We start from the raw sequence: 18,261 nt of genomic DNA, 5'->3' as shown, positions 1-18,261 counted from the left end.
CATAGCTATTAGAATGAAGTTACGCCAGATCTAGTGGCCAAACTGGGCAGAGTTTGGTGGCAGCTTCCTGTATTCTGTCCCAGATTCACCTTGCCCTGTGTGTGCTATGAAGAGCCCACACCCACGTGCTTCTCTGTAAAGACAGGGCTTCAGAGAGCTGCCTGTTGGGGGACTGGCAGCATTGCTGTGTTCACTCGGAAGCTGGAACCCTGAACACGTGTTACTTGCAGACACAAACTCACGTCGTTTGGGCGACCTGGACAACTGGCAAAGCTTTAAAAAGCCCACCAGGTATCATACAGACATCACTGTGCTCAGCCCCACAAAAGTTCAGTAAGGGAGTGTGGATTGCTAGGAACTCTTCCTGGTCCTCAGGGACCAGAGGAAGAAGGGCTTTGCTAAAATACAAAGGAGCGGAGATTCCTCCTGCTGGGAGGGACGGGCACTCTGGCAGCCTACAGAACGAATGGGAGAGAGGGTTTGTGCCCACCTACTAGGGAGGTCGAGTCTCAAGGTGGGGCTGGTTCACCAGCTTCCCTGTGGCTTTGGACCAGAGCGTCTTCACCCTGACCCACTGCGGCCTAGAGCAAGGCATTATGAGAGGGGAAGGAAGCAGAAGTGTGCGGCCATTTGGCCAGCCAACTAGGGTGGCTGTTCACATGTAAGCCAAGGCCATATGCTAGTCAGCATGGAACAGAGCAGGCAGTGTCCTCAACACAGAGCCTGGCGAGAAGCCCAAAAGCAGCCACATGTCCCCTATGAGGACAGAGGCGGTGTTTAGCTATGTCACAACATGCACACTTCTATCAAAGAACTATTCGGATGCTGAGTAATTTTACTGATCTGTGATGCAGACCTGGCCTTCACAGTGAGCTTCTACAACTCAAGTTTTAACTCTTCACTCTGAAAGAAAGACGTATAACTTCTTAAGAACTTGCAGTGTTGGTAAAACTTGTGGCACACTGATATAAAATATTACATTTCACAATAAAGCTTCATGAGGCCACCCAGGAGCACCTACAAATAATTGTGTGCATTAATTCAGCATTTCTCTTGTGACTTACAAATAACTGCTTTTTAAAATGGAATTTGCTCTGCCTCCTGTTAATAATAATAACCTAACAGTTTTCCCATAAAATGTGTGATCAATCAAATTTGAGACACCTAATAAAAGCAGTCCTTCCACAGCATACAGATTTCTTTGGGAGGGACACTCAGGCTGTAGAAGTCAAACCCAGCCATAAAACTGACTGTGTGATACAGGTTAGGGTACTTCCCTGAACATGATAATTTTTGACCCCCTTAAGGGGACTGTGGGCAGCGGGCTGCTTCTCCCAGTTTGGCCATGCCAGCCCCATCATCAACATTCCTGACCAGGGACGTGTGTCTATAATACAGTAGCCAGAGTCAAAAGCCCAGCAATGACTGACAGCTTTCGTTTGTCTGGATGGGAATCTCTCTAAGCCATACTCACCCATCAGCAGGTAATGAGCGCCTGGGGCACTAGGCTAGCCAGAAAACGTGGCAGGTACATCCGGGCCCTCGGGGGACTCACACTCGGCATCCTGACTTCAGGTTGCTGCTGGTGTGGCTGCTGCTGCTAAGTCACTTCAGTCGTGTCTGACTCTGTGCGACCCCAGAGACGGCAGCCCAGCAGGCTCCCCCGTCCCTGGGATCCTCCAGGCAAGAACACTGGAGTGGGTTGCCATTTCCTTCTCCAATGCATGAAAGTGAAAAGTGTCTGGTGTGGGGAAGGCGGTAACTGCAAGAACATTGGGATGAAAGAGCCCCAGTGTGTTAAATGACTATCTGGGTGTTTTTCATTTGATGAGAAATGCTGGCCCAAAGAAGCACCACAATCACTCTCTCTCCTATTTCCTTAGATACAGGAAATTTAAAAGTGATCAAAACAAAACCATAATCACCATATTGCATATTGCAAAGAAAAAGAAAATTCTGTGGGTAATCTGGAGTAGCCCTGTGACAGACAGTTCTGTCCCCTGCTGTTCTAGAAGTGCCAACGAAGACGTGATTTCATACCTTTCTCTTCTGTTCTGTTTGGAAGCGTTTCTGGTCTTTCAGGAGGTATCTTTTTAATTTCATGTTTTCTTTCAGTGGTACCTGGGCAGGGGGAGGATAACAATTATTAGCAAATGTTTTCCTATCCACTTATTAGACGCACTAGCATTTAAAATATTTATCAGGTACAGCAAAGTCAACAGATTTTTTCCCCCCTAATCTGAGGGCTGGTGTTATCTGGCAAAAACAAGCTACTTAGAAACAGAGCAGAAGCCACTTTTGGCATATGCCATTAACTCTGCCTACCTATACATTCTTAATTTACAAGAACACCACTACTATTTCTTGATGTTTAAATCTGACTTCCTTCAGCATCAAAGTAGACACAGGAGACCATGTGGTATGGGTAGGGAATATGTATAAATCAATAAACAAATCCATGGGATAAGATGATCATTGTTTGATGCCACCAAATTTGGAGCGGTTTGTTATGCAGCAATGGTAACTAGAACATGCATTCTTTTTTTTAATTGAAGGTTAGTTAACTTACAATATTATATTATTGGGTTGGACAAAAAGTTCGTTTGGGTTTTCCTGTAACATCTTATGGAAAAACTTGAATGAATCTTTTGGCCAATCCAATAGTTTCAGGTGTACAACATAGTGATTTAATATTTTTGTTCACTACACCCCATATAATGTTATTAAAATATTGACTATATTCCTTGTGCTGTATATTACATCCCTCTGACTTATTTTATAACTGTTGTCTGGGCCTCTTGAACATCCCTTTAAGTGGTGGGATATAACGAAAAAAAATTGGTGGTTTTCCCTAGGTCCTTTGCATCTGAATTCCTCAAGTACCACATTTTCCCAAACAGGACAATTTACACTTCCTCTTCACGCACATGGACTGTAGCTGCTCCCTCGCCTGGGGCCTTCATCATCGTCAGTGCCCTCAGGTTCATAAGAACACTTGGAAAATAGCTGAAGCATGAAACCCATCACAAGTACTCCTCTGATTTATGGACTTGGTTGAGTGATTGACAAATCCCTTATATGACCAACCCTATAGATGGGTGCTTGGTACTAAAATTTCAATCACACGGCATAAGAGGCCAAAAGAACTTAATGAGTCCCCTGAACACACACTTTACCTAATCTCTTTAATGACTCACTACAAATTAAACACTGGATCTGATTTCTATCAGTTCTGTACCTGATTTTTTTGTAGTCAAATAACCAAACACAAGGAAATATAATGAGAAAGAAAAGAGGAATATCTATGTCCCTGTCACAAAGCAGCATCCAAGATTATACAGGAGGATAAAAGAACAGTAGTAGTCATCGAGGAAGATTAAACGCCAATCATGCTTTACCCCTAGAGATCCAGTACAACCTTTGGTAGAACTGTTTTAAAAGGATAATAATTTTCCTACCATGCTACAATCTGGTCTCCTAAGGCTAATGAAGAAGTTCAGCACCATTCTGAGAGACACAGGAGGAATGGACAGTCCTATTCCCATGAAGAATCCAACCCTAATGACATTCCAGGCCACCTGAGCCTGGGACCACTCAACTCACCTCCTTGGTCTCCATAACCCGTCACTCAGGCGTCTAGGGAAAAGGGTCTTCAGAAAAAAGCCAATCAAGAGCCTGCTTTCATCTCAGCAAAATAAAATATTTATCCAGCCAGAACCACTAGGTGGCAAAGTTAAACTGCTCAACACAAACAAGGATGGGGGCTGAGCAGGAGATGCAATTAACATCCCATTTTGGGGCTTAATCTCTGTAATTCTCAACTATGCCAAAGGGAATGGGAAAGGAATGTGAGGTCAAGCTGATTTTTACCCCCAACAGGATGGGCCAGAAGAAAAAAATCACTCCTAACAAGTGGGTTGAATAAACCAATCGGGAAATGTATTCATACTTTAAATGCTATATTAGAATATCGTAACTGCAGAATTAAAAACACCCCTGCTCTTCTTCAGTTTGAGTTAATTTTTTTAAATGCCACTTAACTAGCTATGCATGGAGGAATTTCTCCCTAAACTGTTTCTAACCATGTTAAAGAGCAGTTCTTCCAGGAACTAGGAATGCTCATCTTTATGTATGAGACGTCAGTGTACAATGAGTTACCAAGTGTTGAACAACGTCAAGTCTTTCTATATTATTCAACCTTAATATCTGAAGCCCACAGAAAAAGTGAATTAACTGGACTCTTTTCCAGATGAGAAAAGAGTCATGAGGGAAAGTATTGCTAGAAAAAAAACACTTTTTTGTTGTTGGGGGCAAGTGAAGTAAGTACAAATTTTGGTTAACCGCACAGGACAGAAACTGAAAATTCAGCACTGCCATCCATGCACAGGGACGCCATGACCCATGGGAAGCAGTTCTTCCCAGGCTGACCCTCAATGGGCAGACACGGGCAAAGCACACAGCTAGTTCTTCTGGCCACAAAAGTGGTTTATTTTTATTTTTTAAAAAAAGCAAACAAAGCTGGCTGATTCCAAAACAAAGTCTTTCCAGTCATTCTCTTTGAAAGCTAGATTCTGTTGCTGTAGTTGCTGTATTGGGGATACATTTTAATGACACATTTGCTTGTTTAGGAAAAACAGGAGTGTATTTAAAACCTGCCTGTTGAGACCAAATCATTACTTCCCAATTTGGTCATCTGTGGCCTTTGAATCTAAAGCTCTTGAGCTCTACCCAGGATGCTGTAAACATACAGAAACAGAAAGATAGTGTGTTGACAGAAGCGAGAGGTACATTACCTGCCCCTTGCTTGATCACGGGAGCCGAGGGAGGAGGTGGCTTCTTGGGTCTCTGAAAAATTAATGAAAATGATACCACATGAGATTGTTGGCAAGCCTGGCCTCTCACATAAGGACCACAGACAGTGTTTTCTAGATGTAGCTTGGACAGTCCAAAGAAGCTCTCCAAAAAATTGAGCAATTCTCTCTCCAGGGATGTCAGGTTTTGGCACCTTTAAACAAACACTAAAATAAATCCAGTCTGCAAAACAAAGCTCTGATGGACAAATGAAATACCATTTCCCCCTTTCTAAATTTGTAACAGCCTTCTGGAAAAGCACGGCTCAGCAAAAATGGCCTGAAACCAGCAAGCACAATGGTACTCCTACGCTGAAACCGCATTTGCAATTAAGATTTAATCTGCTGAATAACCAAGCGATTCAGAAAGAGTCACTGGGAATGGCTCTAAATTAGATGGGCTCTGGCTGTGGGACCTGCAACAAAATGCAGGCTGAGGAGCCCCTGTGGCTGGGCAGGGTTCTAAGCCTTTTGCCCCTTTTCACCTCAAGGCTGCTAGGGTCCCCCACAGACCATTCATACCCTGGACACTGGAACGGAGTTTCTTTGCCTATCAGCTGCTATTTATTTTTCTCTCCCACCCTATCATTCTAGAGGGGGATGAGCAGCAATGCAATCAATGGCATCTCCTGGCTCACCCAGGACTGGCTGGCTATAGGACGGAGGCAGTTGGGCTGGACTTGGCAAATGTCCTGGGGCTGAGAGTCCAGCCAGGGCAGAATTCTTGGACGCCATTCTTGGACAGGGGAGAAGGGAGCCAAAGGCAAGGAGAGAACCATCTCATTATCAACGTCATTAAGGGAGACTTCCCTGGTGGTCCAGTGGCTAAGACTCCGTGCTCCCAATGCAGGGGGCCTGGGTTTGCTCTCTGGTCAGGGAACTAGATCCCACATGTGACAACTAAAATGATTCTGCATGCCACAACCAATACCTGGACCAGCCAAATAAAGAAGTAAATGAATAGCTTTTGAAAAAACATCATTAAGGAAAGATGGACTTGGGGAAGGTTTGAGTATATGATCCGTGTTGCTGCTGATACTTCTCCTGGCCCTCTCTGGCTATCATATACTTGTGATTTTTAAAAAGCTCCACAGACTCTTCTGCATGCTGAAAAAGCACTACTGTGACCAGCCAAAGTGCCCAACCCACCTGTGCCTCCCGGTTCCTGATGCAGTACCAGGGCACAGGAAGAGATGGTTTTCAGTAAAACCTACAGAATACGAGACCCACAAAGAACTATCTCAGGGCATATCACAGTATGCAGGCTCTGGATATGAAATTTCAGCTCTGCTCTATGAGCAGGGTGATTTGGCCAAGTGACCCCAAGTAAGAGTATAACATGGTGGGCAAGAGGCAGGGCTTCAGAATGTGGCCGTCATTACACAGCTTGGTTCTTTCCATTTTTACCTGTGGACTCTGGGCAAGTGACCTCACCTAGATGAAAGCTCCCATCTGTAAAATGGAGATAATATTATTACTTCCCTCTTAGGAGGAGGTGGTTTCACAAATGGAGAGAATCAGTAAGCACCATCTCATCCAAGCCTCATGACAACTCTGAAAGGAGTGATATTATCATGCCCATTTTTCAGATGATATAATTGAGGCTGCAAGAGATAAAGTCATTTCCCAAAGTCACCAGGCTAGTAAACGGGACAGGGGGCCAAGAGCCTAGGCCAGGGCTATCTGTCTTGTAGGCGTGCTCTTAACCCCTGTGCAGCGGCCATGCTGCCAGAGGGCATCCACAGACAAACCATCTCACGGCCATAAACCACACAGAGTTTACAAAAGCACAAGGAACTGTCATATGTTAACATTAAGGAGGGAAAAAGGGGTATCGAATTGCAGCTAGAGTATGAGCTCAACTATGTTACAATGCATTCAGAATGTGAAAAAGACTGGAAAGACAGAAATCTATAATGCTGATCTCTTGTAGGATTATGAGTGCATATGTGTGCTTCCTTAATATTTTTCTGTACTGTCTACATGCGTCCAAACTTCATTATAAAAATAAAGAAAGAAGGATCCTGCAAGGTCCCCTCTGCATGGGGGCAGGCCCTCCACCAGTCCAATGTGTTCCATTGCCAGGGCTTACTGCTCTCTCCCCTGTTGCCAGCCCCCTCCAGTTCTCTACCCTGGCTCCTTTCCCCTCCTTCTCTGTCTCTGTAGAAATGAGACTGGGGACAGATATGTGTTTACCGAATGAACTTATCATTGAAACCCTGCCAATTAACCTTCCTTTACCTCCGGATCAGAGTCATTTCTTATGTACGAAACTGCCAACACCCTCTGGCCCAATTCTTCCCAGCCCAGCCCCAACCATGCCCACCCCCTGAACGGCTTCCTCACTCTCAGTTGTTGGAACATTTGTCTAACCAATTTCGCATGAGCCTCCTCTTGCTGAGGCCGTTCCCCCAGCGACCTGGCCTCAAACCACAGGGCCTCAGATAAAAAAAGACAATTACAAGTCATATTTTCCAAGATTACTGTGCAAATGAAAAAGAAACCCTTAGTGTTGTGTCAGATTTGGCATGGAACAGACACATGAAATGTGACAGGGCAGGGCAGAGGGACACCAAGAGAGGAGACAGGAAGGACTGTGCTCCCTGACAGTGTGTGGAGAGCAAGTCATGCCAAGTGCCTGCTCGGAGGGCAGAGGAAGGAGACAGGGGTATAAGGTGGTATCAGGAACCCTGGCAGCTGCAGAGGCAGGTGGGGCAGTTTGGAAAGGAAGGAGCAGTTGGTGAGCTGTCTGTCTTGTATCCACCAAGCCTGATTGACGCTGGCCAGGTGCCTGCTTTGCTTAGTAGCAGAGGAGGTTTACAAGTTGTCCTGTTTTTTTCCCCTTTGATTGACTTCACTCCCTGATTCCATCAAACTTAGCCTTCCTGCCTCCTTACATGAGAAATGATGCCACATTTTTTTCAAAAGGGATGTCTCTGAAGCTAATTCTAAACAAAACCAGGGTTCCGTGTAGCTCTAGACTGCCCCCCCCCCCAAATGATGAATAAAGTATTCATGTGAGCTGACAACGATGTTTTCTTTGAATGCCACAAGAAGACAGGGCAGTGAGAACTGAGAAGGGTACATTGGTGGTAGTAGAAAATCCATCACAAGAGTTCATGATTCTCAAATAAGAAGACATAAGCGTGTCACATAATTGATTTTCCAGGATAAGCAGTAGGTCAGTGCTTTCTCTATTGAGTTTACCAGCATTAAGTAGCTCCTGTAGGTGCACAGACAGAAACAGCCTTTCAACTCAGTCAAGTATTTTAAGTCATGAGTTTTTTAGAGGCACTTGTTCTATTTATTCTCCTCCCTCCATAGTGAAAATAAACCATTCCAGCTCCAAGCCCAGGTGGTGTCATCCTGCTCAACTGGCAGGTTGGTGCTAAGAACAGAGGATGTCAGAGCTCTGAGTGATCTGAAGGTCTCCTTTAGGCTGAGGAAACTCAGGCCCAGAGGGGCCACGTTAACAGCCATGTTAACAGGAGCTAAAATAAATCTCTCATTGTCCAGACTGTGGCACTTCATTAAAAAAAGAACCAAAGTGAAAATATTCCTCAGAAAGTCAATGAGCCAACATCTTCTAATTTCCAGGAGAGAAGAATGCCTTCCCTGATCTTCATATGTGCAGAGCATACAGGCCCATGTGTGTGTGTGCCTCCCTGTGTGGAGATCTGTGGCTTGGACACAGAAGCAAACACCATCCTTCAAAGGATATTTGAACCAGATTTCATTTCTTCCTATTATGACCAGGAAGGAAACAGATTTGGGTGTTCTGGAGTGAAGACAGCAGGAAGGCAAGTTTTGCTTCCTGCTGAAGGATTTCATCACTGATTCTGCCTTTGTGTGGCAAGTCTGGCCAGTCCCAACCATCCTCCTGGACAAGAACTGTGATTTGTCACTATGCTTCACAAGCCAGTTTGTCTTCAGAGTTCTGGCCCCAGACACATGACTTGCTGAAAGTAACCAGAGGAGTGGACTCCTGATGGCTGGGTGCCCTTCAGGGCCCTTTGTCAGCGGGAGATGGTAAGGTTGTGGAAGCCAATTTCAGCCTGACTTTGAGACTGAAGGAAACCCTCCTCCAGGCCCCTGGCTAAGTTTTCTGGAGGTGTCTACATGTAAGGCTGGACAGGGGACACAAATACACAGCTCCTGATCAGGGTAACCCTCATGGCTCTAGAAACACATAGAAGCCTCCACTCTGCCCTTTCCTCTCCTTTCCTTGGTGGATTGACAACACTTTGAAGAGTGCATCTGGGGCTATGCCCCTCTGTATCCTACAGGGTTCCGCCCACAGGAGATCCCGAGAGCTACCACAAAACCTGCTTTTGGGAGGGTCTCTCTCGAGTTTCCTCTTCTTGGGCTCTGGGCCGGTGGCCTATATCCACAGTCTGCCTCTTGGCTGGGCTCATCCAGATTGTCAGCCTGCTGGGTAGTCACCCAGGCTTTGGTGTTCGGTTTCTCCTTAAGGTGCTCTCAATTCAACCCCTTGGCTTGCCTCCTTACTCTATTTATCCCACCTTGAAAGTGATGCTTTGATTCCATGGCCAGACCTCACAACTGCATGGTGGATCTGGACCCCGCTTTGTATGGAAAAGAGAAATCTGACAAGGGACCTGGCTTTCCCTGCCCCTCCCTCTACTCTTCCTCCTCTTTCATACTATCACGGAGAGCAGCTAGGAGGACAATGGGGCAGAAGGAAGGGAAGGTACACCTTGTCACCAAGTGACCAAATGACAAGGCATTCCTTAGTGCCAAATGTATATTAACCATGCTCCTAAGGACTGAATATTTGCCCATTGAATGAACGCAAAATTCTTCTGCTGAAACCTACCCCCCAGTGTGGTGGTATTTGGGGATGTGGCCTTTGGGAAGAGATTGGTCATGAGGGTGGAGCTCTCATGAATGAGATTAGTGCCCTTAAAAAGTAGACCCCAGAAAGCTCCCTCACCCCTTTCACCTCACGAGGACACAGCAAGAAGACAGTTATCTATGAACCAGGAAGAGAGCCCTCAACAGATGCCAAATCTTGGACTTCCTAGCCTCCAGAACTGTGAGAAATGAATTTCTGTTGTTTATAAACCTAGTCTATGGTATCTGTTATAGCAGCCTGACTTGACTAAGACACATACTGTTAGACCCTATGAAGGTGAAGCTTGGGACACGGGGTCTGTCTTCAAAGAGATTATAGTTCAGATGGCATGATGAGAAAGAATCACTTCAGGCAAGAGTATACTAAATGAGCTGCTCAGCTGGAAAAACAAAAGCTGTAAGTACCAAAAGAGAAGGAAGAGGGGTGCCACCCAGGCCGTGTCAGAGAAACTCAGCTGGTGCTCTGTCATTAGGCCATCATTATCACTGGGGCAACATCAACACTTCAATGATCCCCATCTCTGCAGGCAAAATTACCCAGAAAATCAAATGTACAGACAAATAATGTCAAAGGCAAGTTTTATTCATCATGCTGCTTATTAATAAGCACATATTTCTTTTTGGAAGACTAAAAAGAAGGAAAGAATTCATTGGGCAACTTCAGAAATTAGAAAGGATAGTGGTTCTCAAAAGGATGAAGCTCATGACTAGGAATAAAGAAAATTCTGGCCAAGGATAGTGGTGTAAATTAGATTATCAGATGACGGGGGCTAAGGTAAGGGGCCTCCTGAGAACTTGGTAAAGAGAATGTGGTCCAAGTTAAATCACCAAAGTCACCTAGAGAGGACGAGTCATCATGTGAATCAAGCAAGAGAGATCCTTTCCTATAAAACTTTGAAACCTACAAAATTCCCACCAAACCATCTTAAGGTTGGCACTCAATTGTAATGGAGACGATGGGAAACGCACTTGATTGTACCGCTGTGTGTCCAAAGATGGATGATGGATGGGAAGTATCCGCAGCCATGAAAACAGAGAAAAATGGAGAGCTGCTGGAGCCACAGGTGTGGGGCTCTCACCAGCATCATCTAGGCTTTGCTGAACTGAACTTAACACCCAGTTCCCTCGGCTCACCCTACCCCCTGGTGCCTGAGGGACCTCAAGCTACAACTATAAGACCCTTTGTGAAAATAACTAGCTCCTTTTCCTTTCATTCTGTGCTCTCCTGGAAAGTACCAAACAAATGTGGTTTCCTATAGAATCTGGATTTTAAGGAATCAGGCCCACAGGGAGCAAATGCCCAGGGCAGGCAGACCCACATGCTCCAGATGGGCTGATATTTCAGTTCTTGTCATGATTAGTAAGCTGCCAGTCTGCTCCCTGAGTAAGTCTCTGTGAGTTTGCCAATGTGAGTTTGCGTCACAGTCACAGGTACCCTTCAAACTCTTTAAGGGTAGGGTTCTGTGTCCCTGAGGCCAAGAGGCAGACCCTCCACTAGGGCAATGCCTCTGGGCCTCTCAGCAACGTCCTGATTCTCAACATGGCACAAGCTCATGAGCCCCCAAATCCATGCAGACAAGCACAGTATCATTGTCTGGTAATCAGAACATTTTCTCTTAGAAGAACTGGATCCCGAGACTTTCTTAAAACACTGTCTTTCAGAAACGTTACCTTTCAGGATACCTGTTCTATCTTTATTATTGTTGTTGTTGTTATTTTTAATGATGAAGATGTTTCTGCAGTTCAGAGAGTCTAAGTTCCCTGCTTTCCCTCAGTCCGGACAACAGAGCATGCACGACCCTTCATCAGAGCTCTCAGAACATTTAATCTTTCCATTCTAATTTTCAATTTTCCTGTTGAGGCTCAAAATAAACAGGCAGCCACTGAATCTAGGTTCTCTTATAAACGGCTTATATAATTGCTCTAAAATCTGCACCCGGAGATTGACCAGTGCTCTCGGAAATGTCTTAGGGAAAAGCCCCAGAGTCTGCAAGCCCAGTGTGAGAGGACCCTCTGAAAGAAAGACCTCCAGGAGTTCCAAAAGGCCTGGGAGTAACCACCTGAATCCACACCCCAGAAGAAAATACGCCAGCCTTGTCAGAAGGCTTTGCTGATGCCTACTGATTCAAGAGGTCTGCCACTGAATAAATGCTGTGTGCTGCTGTCTACCCTAATCATCGCACATCGTCCTCTTTTCTGGGTGAGTGACTGCAACCCCAGCCACTGGCAAGACAAGATGACATCTGCTGAATCCGATGGCAGAATCATGTTGCAGGCTCTGTCATTCACACCATGCATTTGTGTTAATGATTCTAATCATCTTTACACAGTCAACTCCGCACACGACAGCCCTGTCTCCAGTCACGCTGTCACCAACTCACCAACACTCTGGGTGCAGTAATAAAGGCTGGTGTAACAACCAGTGCAAAGCTGGTTGGTGGGTTTTATAGGTCAGAGGGGATGAAAAGGATGTAATACTTTGAATCTTCTAAAAGCTAAATGTCACATTATACAATCACTTCTCAGCTGTAGGTATTACTTTGTCTGACAGGTATAACTATTGTTTCCCTAAAATTGAGTTTTCTGCTTCTTAGGAACAAAGGTAAAAGACCTATCAGAGAGATGGTGGCTGCATGTCTGGGGTGGGAAAGATGCCCATGGGCCCCAAGAGCACGCATGCCTCAGTGAGCAAGCCAAGACGAGTCCACTCATCACTGACAACTTCACTCTCTCAGCAGGAGTCCTCCTGCAATATTTTATGTAATAGAGCAGCGCTTCTAGAAAAGTATGCCATGGACTCCCACTTGAGCGAATTTATTGCCCCATAAAATATGACTGGGGACTAGAAGGCAGGGTGCTACAAGGTAGGCAACCACAGGCTTTGTCCATTTGTTAAACTATTTATCCAGATTTTATCTCAGCATTCAAAACCATACTACCTCAGTCAGAATCAAGAAGGTGGCAAAAGTCTGGTAGGATGGCGAGCTTGCTAAGATCCTTTAGCCAGAGGGAGAGGCGTCACCATGGAGGCCTTGGCATCCAAATGCTTTGGATGTGAACACCCTTTATCAGGCTCAAACAGGTAGTCTGGGTGGTCCCATGCTACCCAACTCTAAGCTCACAAGGACAGCGGCCATGTGAGTCTTCTTCACTTCCATCAACCAGTATGGCAGCCTGTCCAAGGAAGGAACCCATTAGATACAGAGATGAATGAATAAACATAAAACATCACTGCCAGGCAGCAGATGCCCACCAGATATTCAAAAAGACACGAAGATTGTGCCATCCTGTACTCGCTTATCTCTACACATACATAAGGCACTAGATTTCTTTTTAAAGGCTAGTCATCAAAGTTCGTAGATGCACTGGGATCCCCAGGGAAGCTCACCAAGACACCAAGCTAACTCTGTGCTGATGTGATGAACTGGAGTCAGATTTCTACCACTGTTGCACAGTTTTAGCTGGAGTCTTCTCACACTTGTGCTAATAGTAATTACAAAGACTGGAATAGTTAATATGTATGGGGCATTCGCAAAGAACCAGGCGCTGTGCTAAGGAATTCATATGTGTCATTTTGGTTAATCTTCTCAACAATTTAACAAGGTCGGTACGATTATTCCTGCAATTTAATACATGAGAACACAGTCGTCACTCAGTATTCATGGGAGATTGGTTCCAGGAACCCTGCAGAGAGCAAAATCCACAGATGTCCAAGTCCCTCATATAAGATGGGAGAGTATTTGCAAATAACCTATGCACATCCTCCCCTATACTTTAAGTCATCTCTAGATTACTTATAATATCTAATACAAAGTCAATGCTATATAAATGGTTGTAAATGCTATGTGTATAATTGTCACTACACAGCAAATTCAAGACATCCAAGCTTTACCTTTAGGAACTTCCTGAAATTTATTGTTTAGTATTTTCAACCCAAGGTTGATTGAATCCACAGATGCAGAATCCAGAGATACTGAGGAAACAGTCAATGAGTTGATCTTGAACACAACAATTAAGTGACAGGGCCAGGATTCAAGTTCACGTCTATTCAATGCTGCAGGCTAGAGTCACAACCACGTTCTACAAATGTCTGCCAAACCTCTTTCCTGTGTCTTACAGTTTTAAACATTTACTATACAGATACTGCCAAGGGCTAGTGTCTTTTTTTCCTCAGGGATGAATTCTGTTAGCCAATAACCCACCACTACAACCATTATCAATAAAAATGGCTCAAATGATTTTGCTTGGTGTAAGACGTCTACTAAATGGTGAGCCCTTCTCTGTTCTACGAATTTATTCTCCTCCTAAAATATGGTTAGAAACTAGAAGGTGGGGTTGTCATCACTTAGACAGACACCTGCATCTACACCAGAGCTTCCCAAATCGTAATGTGGAAACAGGTCACCTGAGGATCTTGATAAAACGTGGGTTCTGATGCACAGGTCTAGGGTGAGGTTCAAGCATTTCTAACAAGCTCCAGGTAAGGCTGACAAAGTGTGGTCCCCAGACCAGCAGTGTCTCAAGGATCTAGAAAACACTGGGAAGCAGAATTCTCTGAACCTCAAACTTAAATCCCAGAGAGAACACAGATGTGGAACCAAGCATCCTTCAGCTAAACAAGAAAGACAGCTATCAAAAAGCCTAAAACGTGCAGCCGTTTGTTCAAACCAATCTACGGGCTGTAATCTTGGTGGGTACAAACACCATCTGGCTCCTTGAACAATCATATCCATCCATCTAAGCAGTGTACACATCACCAATGCTGTTTAATATCCTTGGTAATCAACCCACTAATATTGTAGCTACCTTTCCTGAACCTCAATTCCATAGGAACGTGATGGGTCAAAGTTCATGGTCCAGTAATAAAGCCCCCATGGGCATGAAGAGAACACAGGCCAGAAAAAGTGGGCAGAAGGCATGAGAAAGCCTGAGCCAAGAGCTCTGTGCTGAAGAACAGCTTGGAAAAGACCAAATAGACCAAATCACTGTAGAATTCCTCTTTACATTCCTCTTAGAATGTAAAGTGCTTCTAACTTTTCAACATTTCCTGTTACAGTGTCATTAGAGAAACAACATGCTTGCCGCGAGGCAAACAAAGATGGACTGGCTCATTTAAACCACAGCATTGTAAAAATGTGTTCTCACAAAGAAAGAGAAAGTACAGATCAGAGGGATACACACACACACACACACACACACACACACACACACAATAGGGATACATGTGTATTTGTTGTTGTTTAGTTGCTAAGTCATGTCCAACTCTTTGCGACCCCATGAACTGTAGCCCACCAGGCTATATGGAATTTCTCAGGCAAGAATACTGGAGTTGACTGCCATTTCCTACTCCAAGGTATCTTCCCAACCCAGGGATCGAAGCCATGCCCCCTGCATTGGCAGGTGGGTTCTTTACTACTGAGCCACTAAGAAGCCCATGCATGTGTATACCTGGCCAAATATGTGTACACAGATACACAGACGGGAAGATCAGTAGGCCTCATCCTGCATCCTCAGCTTCACAGTGTGCTGTTCAGCCACTTCCATATTAGTCACTTCACCAGCCAAGGACACACTATGTAGGATACAGGCCATCCACTTACCAATGGAAACCCCAACGGTTTCTGTCATTTATTTGGTTGCGTAAACACTCCAAGTACCAAACCAAGTGCTTGTCTAATCATACAACGACCCTAGAAGAAGGCTCTCTGATGAGGAAACTGGGGTTTGTGGAAGATAACGGACCTGTCCACACACATCAGGTATGGGGCAGCCAGTCCATCAGACTAAAATGCCGAGGCTCTTTAACAACAGATGTCCTCACCCCGCACCCCCAGCCCATCATGGAGGCCGCAACTCTGACAGCAGGTGGTGCGCTGAGAGCCGAGCCGCAGAGACTTACGTTTCCCTCCTTCTCAAAGTCAGGTGGCAGCAACTTGACGAAGTTGTCAGGAAACACTCCTCGTCTGCCGTTCAGTTCTCCTTCCCACCAGCCCACGTCAATGCAGTCCTGGGAAACAGGAGAGCAGAGTGAGAAAGGGGGCAAGCGCCTCACGGAGAGCTCTGATACCCCTTTTAGAGAGATGGAAGTGCTTTCCCTGAGGCAGCCATCAATGGTTCCTAAGACTCAACAGTACAAACCCCAAAGTTGGATGGGAGGACAAAAGCTCCGGTGTCCTAGAGCTGCCAGCTGGGACTCGAAACCCAATGAGGCTTTTAGAGGCCCTCCAGATGGTGACTGCAGCCATGAAATTAAAAGACACTTGCTCCTTGGAAAAGTTATGACCAACCTAGATAGCATATTAAAAAGCAGAGACATTACTTTACCAGCAAAGGTCCATCTAGTCAAAGCTATGGTTTTTCCAGTAGTCATGTATGAATGTGAGAGTTGGACCATAAAGAAAGCCGAGCGCCAAAGAACTGATGCTTTTGAACTGTGGTGTTGGAGAAGACTCTTGAGAGTCCCTTGGACTGCAAGGAGATCCAACCAGTCCATCCTAAGGAGATCAGTCCTGAATATTCATTGGAAGGACTGATGCTGAAGCTGAAGCTCCAATACTCTGGCCACCTGATGAAAAGAACTGACTCAGTGGAAAAGACCCTGATGCTGGGAAAGACTGAAGGTGGGAGGAGAAGGGGATGACAGAGGATGAGATGGTTGGATGACATCACTGACTCAATGGACATGAGGTTGAGTAAACTCTGGGAGTTGGCAATGGACAGGAGGCTTGGCGAGCTGCAGTCCATAGGGTCACAGAGAGTCGGGCATGACTGAGTGACTGAACTGACTGAGAGCAATAAGATCTTTTTCCCCCTCTTAAAGATAGGAGAAAATATATTTTCTTCATTTTAACACAATGAAATTATTTCATTAACTGCAAATGTGGGTTAGAAAACATCACACACACAAATGTTCCCTTTGATTAGCCTGTCACAAAGCTTGTTGAAATTAAGAAGGGCTGGGTGACAGTCAGCCAAGTGGGAGAAAAATCCCACCCTGTGCAATCTCATTAATGCGCCTTCTCCTCCCCGTGTTGAGGGGGCACAGTCATCATGAAAAGCCCTTCTCCCCACCCTACAGAGCTTAGTGTTTGCTCACTAAATGAAAGAAGAAATCTATTCATTCTCCCAGATCAAATCTGCTTCCCTTGGAATAACCCCTATTATGTTCATACCTTTGTCGAACGTTTGAGTGCCTACTCTGTGCCAAGTCCTGGGGACAGAGCTCAGTGTAGCCTTCATAAGCTTCTATCCTGAGCCTAATGGCCCCACGGCACTCCCAGGCACTCAGCCTCATGCCAGAGAATCACCTGCAGGTTTCCCCATCCTTGGTGGGTGGGGAGTTTGATCTTCTCTAGTTCGATAATAAATCTCGTATTTGTTCTCTGGGTCCAATTCCACTTCTCCCCCACCCAATCCAAGACCTACTGGCCTGTTGTCAACCTCCTCACTTGGGCATTTAATCCTTCCCTGTGTATGTACAACATACGCACCACTGTCAAGCACATGTTGTTGACAATTCTCAGACTGTGATCGACAACTTCCAGCTAAAAACCCAAATGGGCAAAGTCTTTCCCCCAGAGAAATGCTTTTAAAATAAATGCTCGAGAAAGTGAGGAATTCCTGTTCAGGGCCCACAGAGACACACTCGTGGTCCTTCACGATACCGGTGGGGCTGGGGGAGGGCTCAGGCAGGCTCAAGCAGCAGATGTGCAGCTGGCCTCGGGCCTGGCACTGAGCCCTTGGAGGCCCTGGCTTATGTGACTCATGTGTGCCTTGCTAGAGCATCCAGTCCAGCAAAGACAGAAACACAGTTGAATTTTTCACCATCATACCCCCAGCCCAATGCCACATATAATAATTATTTCTGGAGTCAATGAAGGCTCTTTCTAATTCCAAATTCTGTGATCTCCCCTCAGTCCAAGACTAGGATTATTGCAGGACAAGATAGTCTCTATCTGCCCCAAGCTGTGAGGATTCTATATAAGTTAAGGCAGAGTCCACCTCAGGTGAGAAGTAAATGCTCACCATTGTCTCTTCCCACAGGGGTAACTGTTAGAGAAGACTCTTGAGAGTCCCTTGGACTGCAAGGAGATCCAACCAGTCCATTCTGAAGGACATCAGCCCTGGGATTTCTTTGGAAGGAATGATGCTAAAGCTGAAACTCCAGTACTTTGGCCACCTCATGCGAAGAGTTGACTCATTGGAAAAGACTCTGATGCTGGGAGGGATTGGGGGCAAGAGGAGAAGGGGATGACAGAGGATGAGATGGCTGGATGGCATCACTGACTCGATGGACGTGAGTCTGAGTGAACTCCGGGAGTTGGTGATGGACAGGGAGGCCTGGCATGCTGCGATTCATGGGGTCACAAAGTCGGACACGACTGAGAGACTGATCTAATCTGAACTGTTACAAGGCTAGATCGACTCTTTAAAAGATAACATGGGTTCGGGAAGTGGGTCCTACATTACCCCAAGCAACATCCTTAGACAAAGACACTTGAAGCATCAAGTGCAGATTTACTCAGAATAAAACAAG

General features: G+C 45.4%; 1 protein-coding gene across 14 annotated transcripts in view; it reads right to left on the bottom strand.

Moving 5' to 3' along the window:
• Positions 1-18,261, bottom strand: part of SH3KBP1 (SH3 domain containing kinase binding protein 1) — a 331,727-nt gene that overhangs the window by 48,592 nt on the left and 264,874 nt on the right. For all 14 annotated transcript variants that reach the window (XM_070785423.1, XM_070785428.1, XM_070785422.1 and 11 more), the window contains 3 exons: positions 15,625-15,732; positions 4,794-4,845; positions 2,041-2,121 (listed from right to left, as the gene is read on the bottom strand). In XM_070785423.1, coding sequence (XP_070641524.1) covers positions 2,041-2,121; positions 4,794-4,845; positions 15,625-15,732 — 241 coding nt within the window. The remainder of the gene's footprint in view (positions 1-2,040; positions 2,122-4,793; positions 4,846-15,624; positions 15,733-18,261) is intronic.

This window comes from Bos indicus, chromosome X, assembly GCF_029378745.1.
Source record: "Bos indicus isolate NIAB-ARS_2022 breed Sahiwal x Tharparkar chromosome X, NIAB-ARS_B.indTharparkar_mat_pri_1.0, whole genome shotgun sequence".
In the NCBI taxonomy this organism is placed as follows: Eukaryota; Metazoa; Chordata; class Mammalia; order Artiodactyla; family Bovidae; genus Bos; species Bos indicus.
This window is presented reverse-complemented; position numbering and strand designations above follow the sequence as displayed.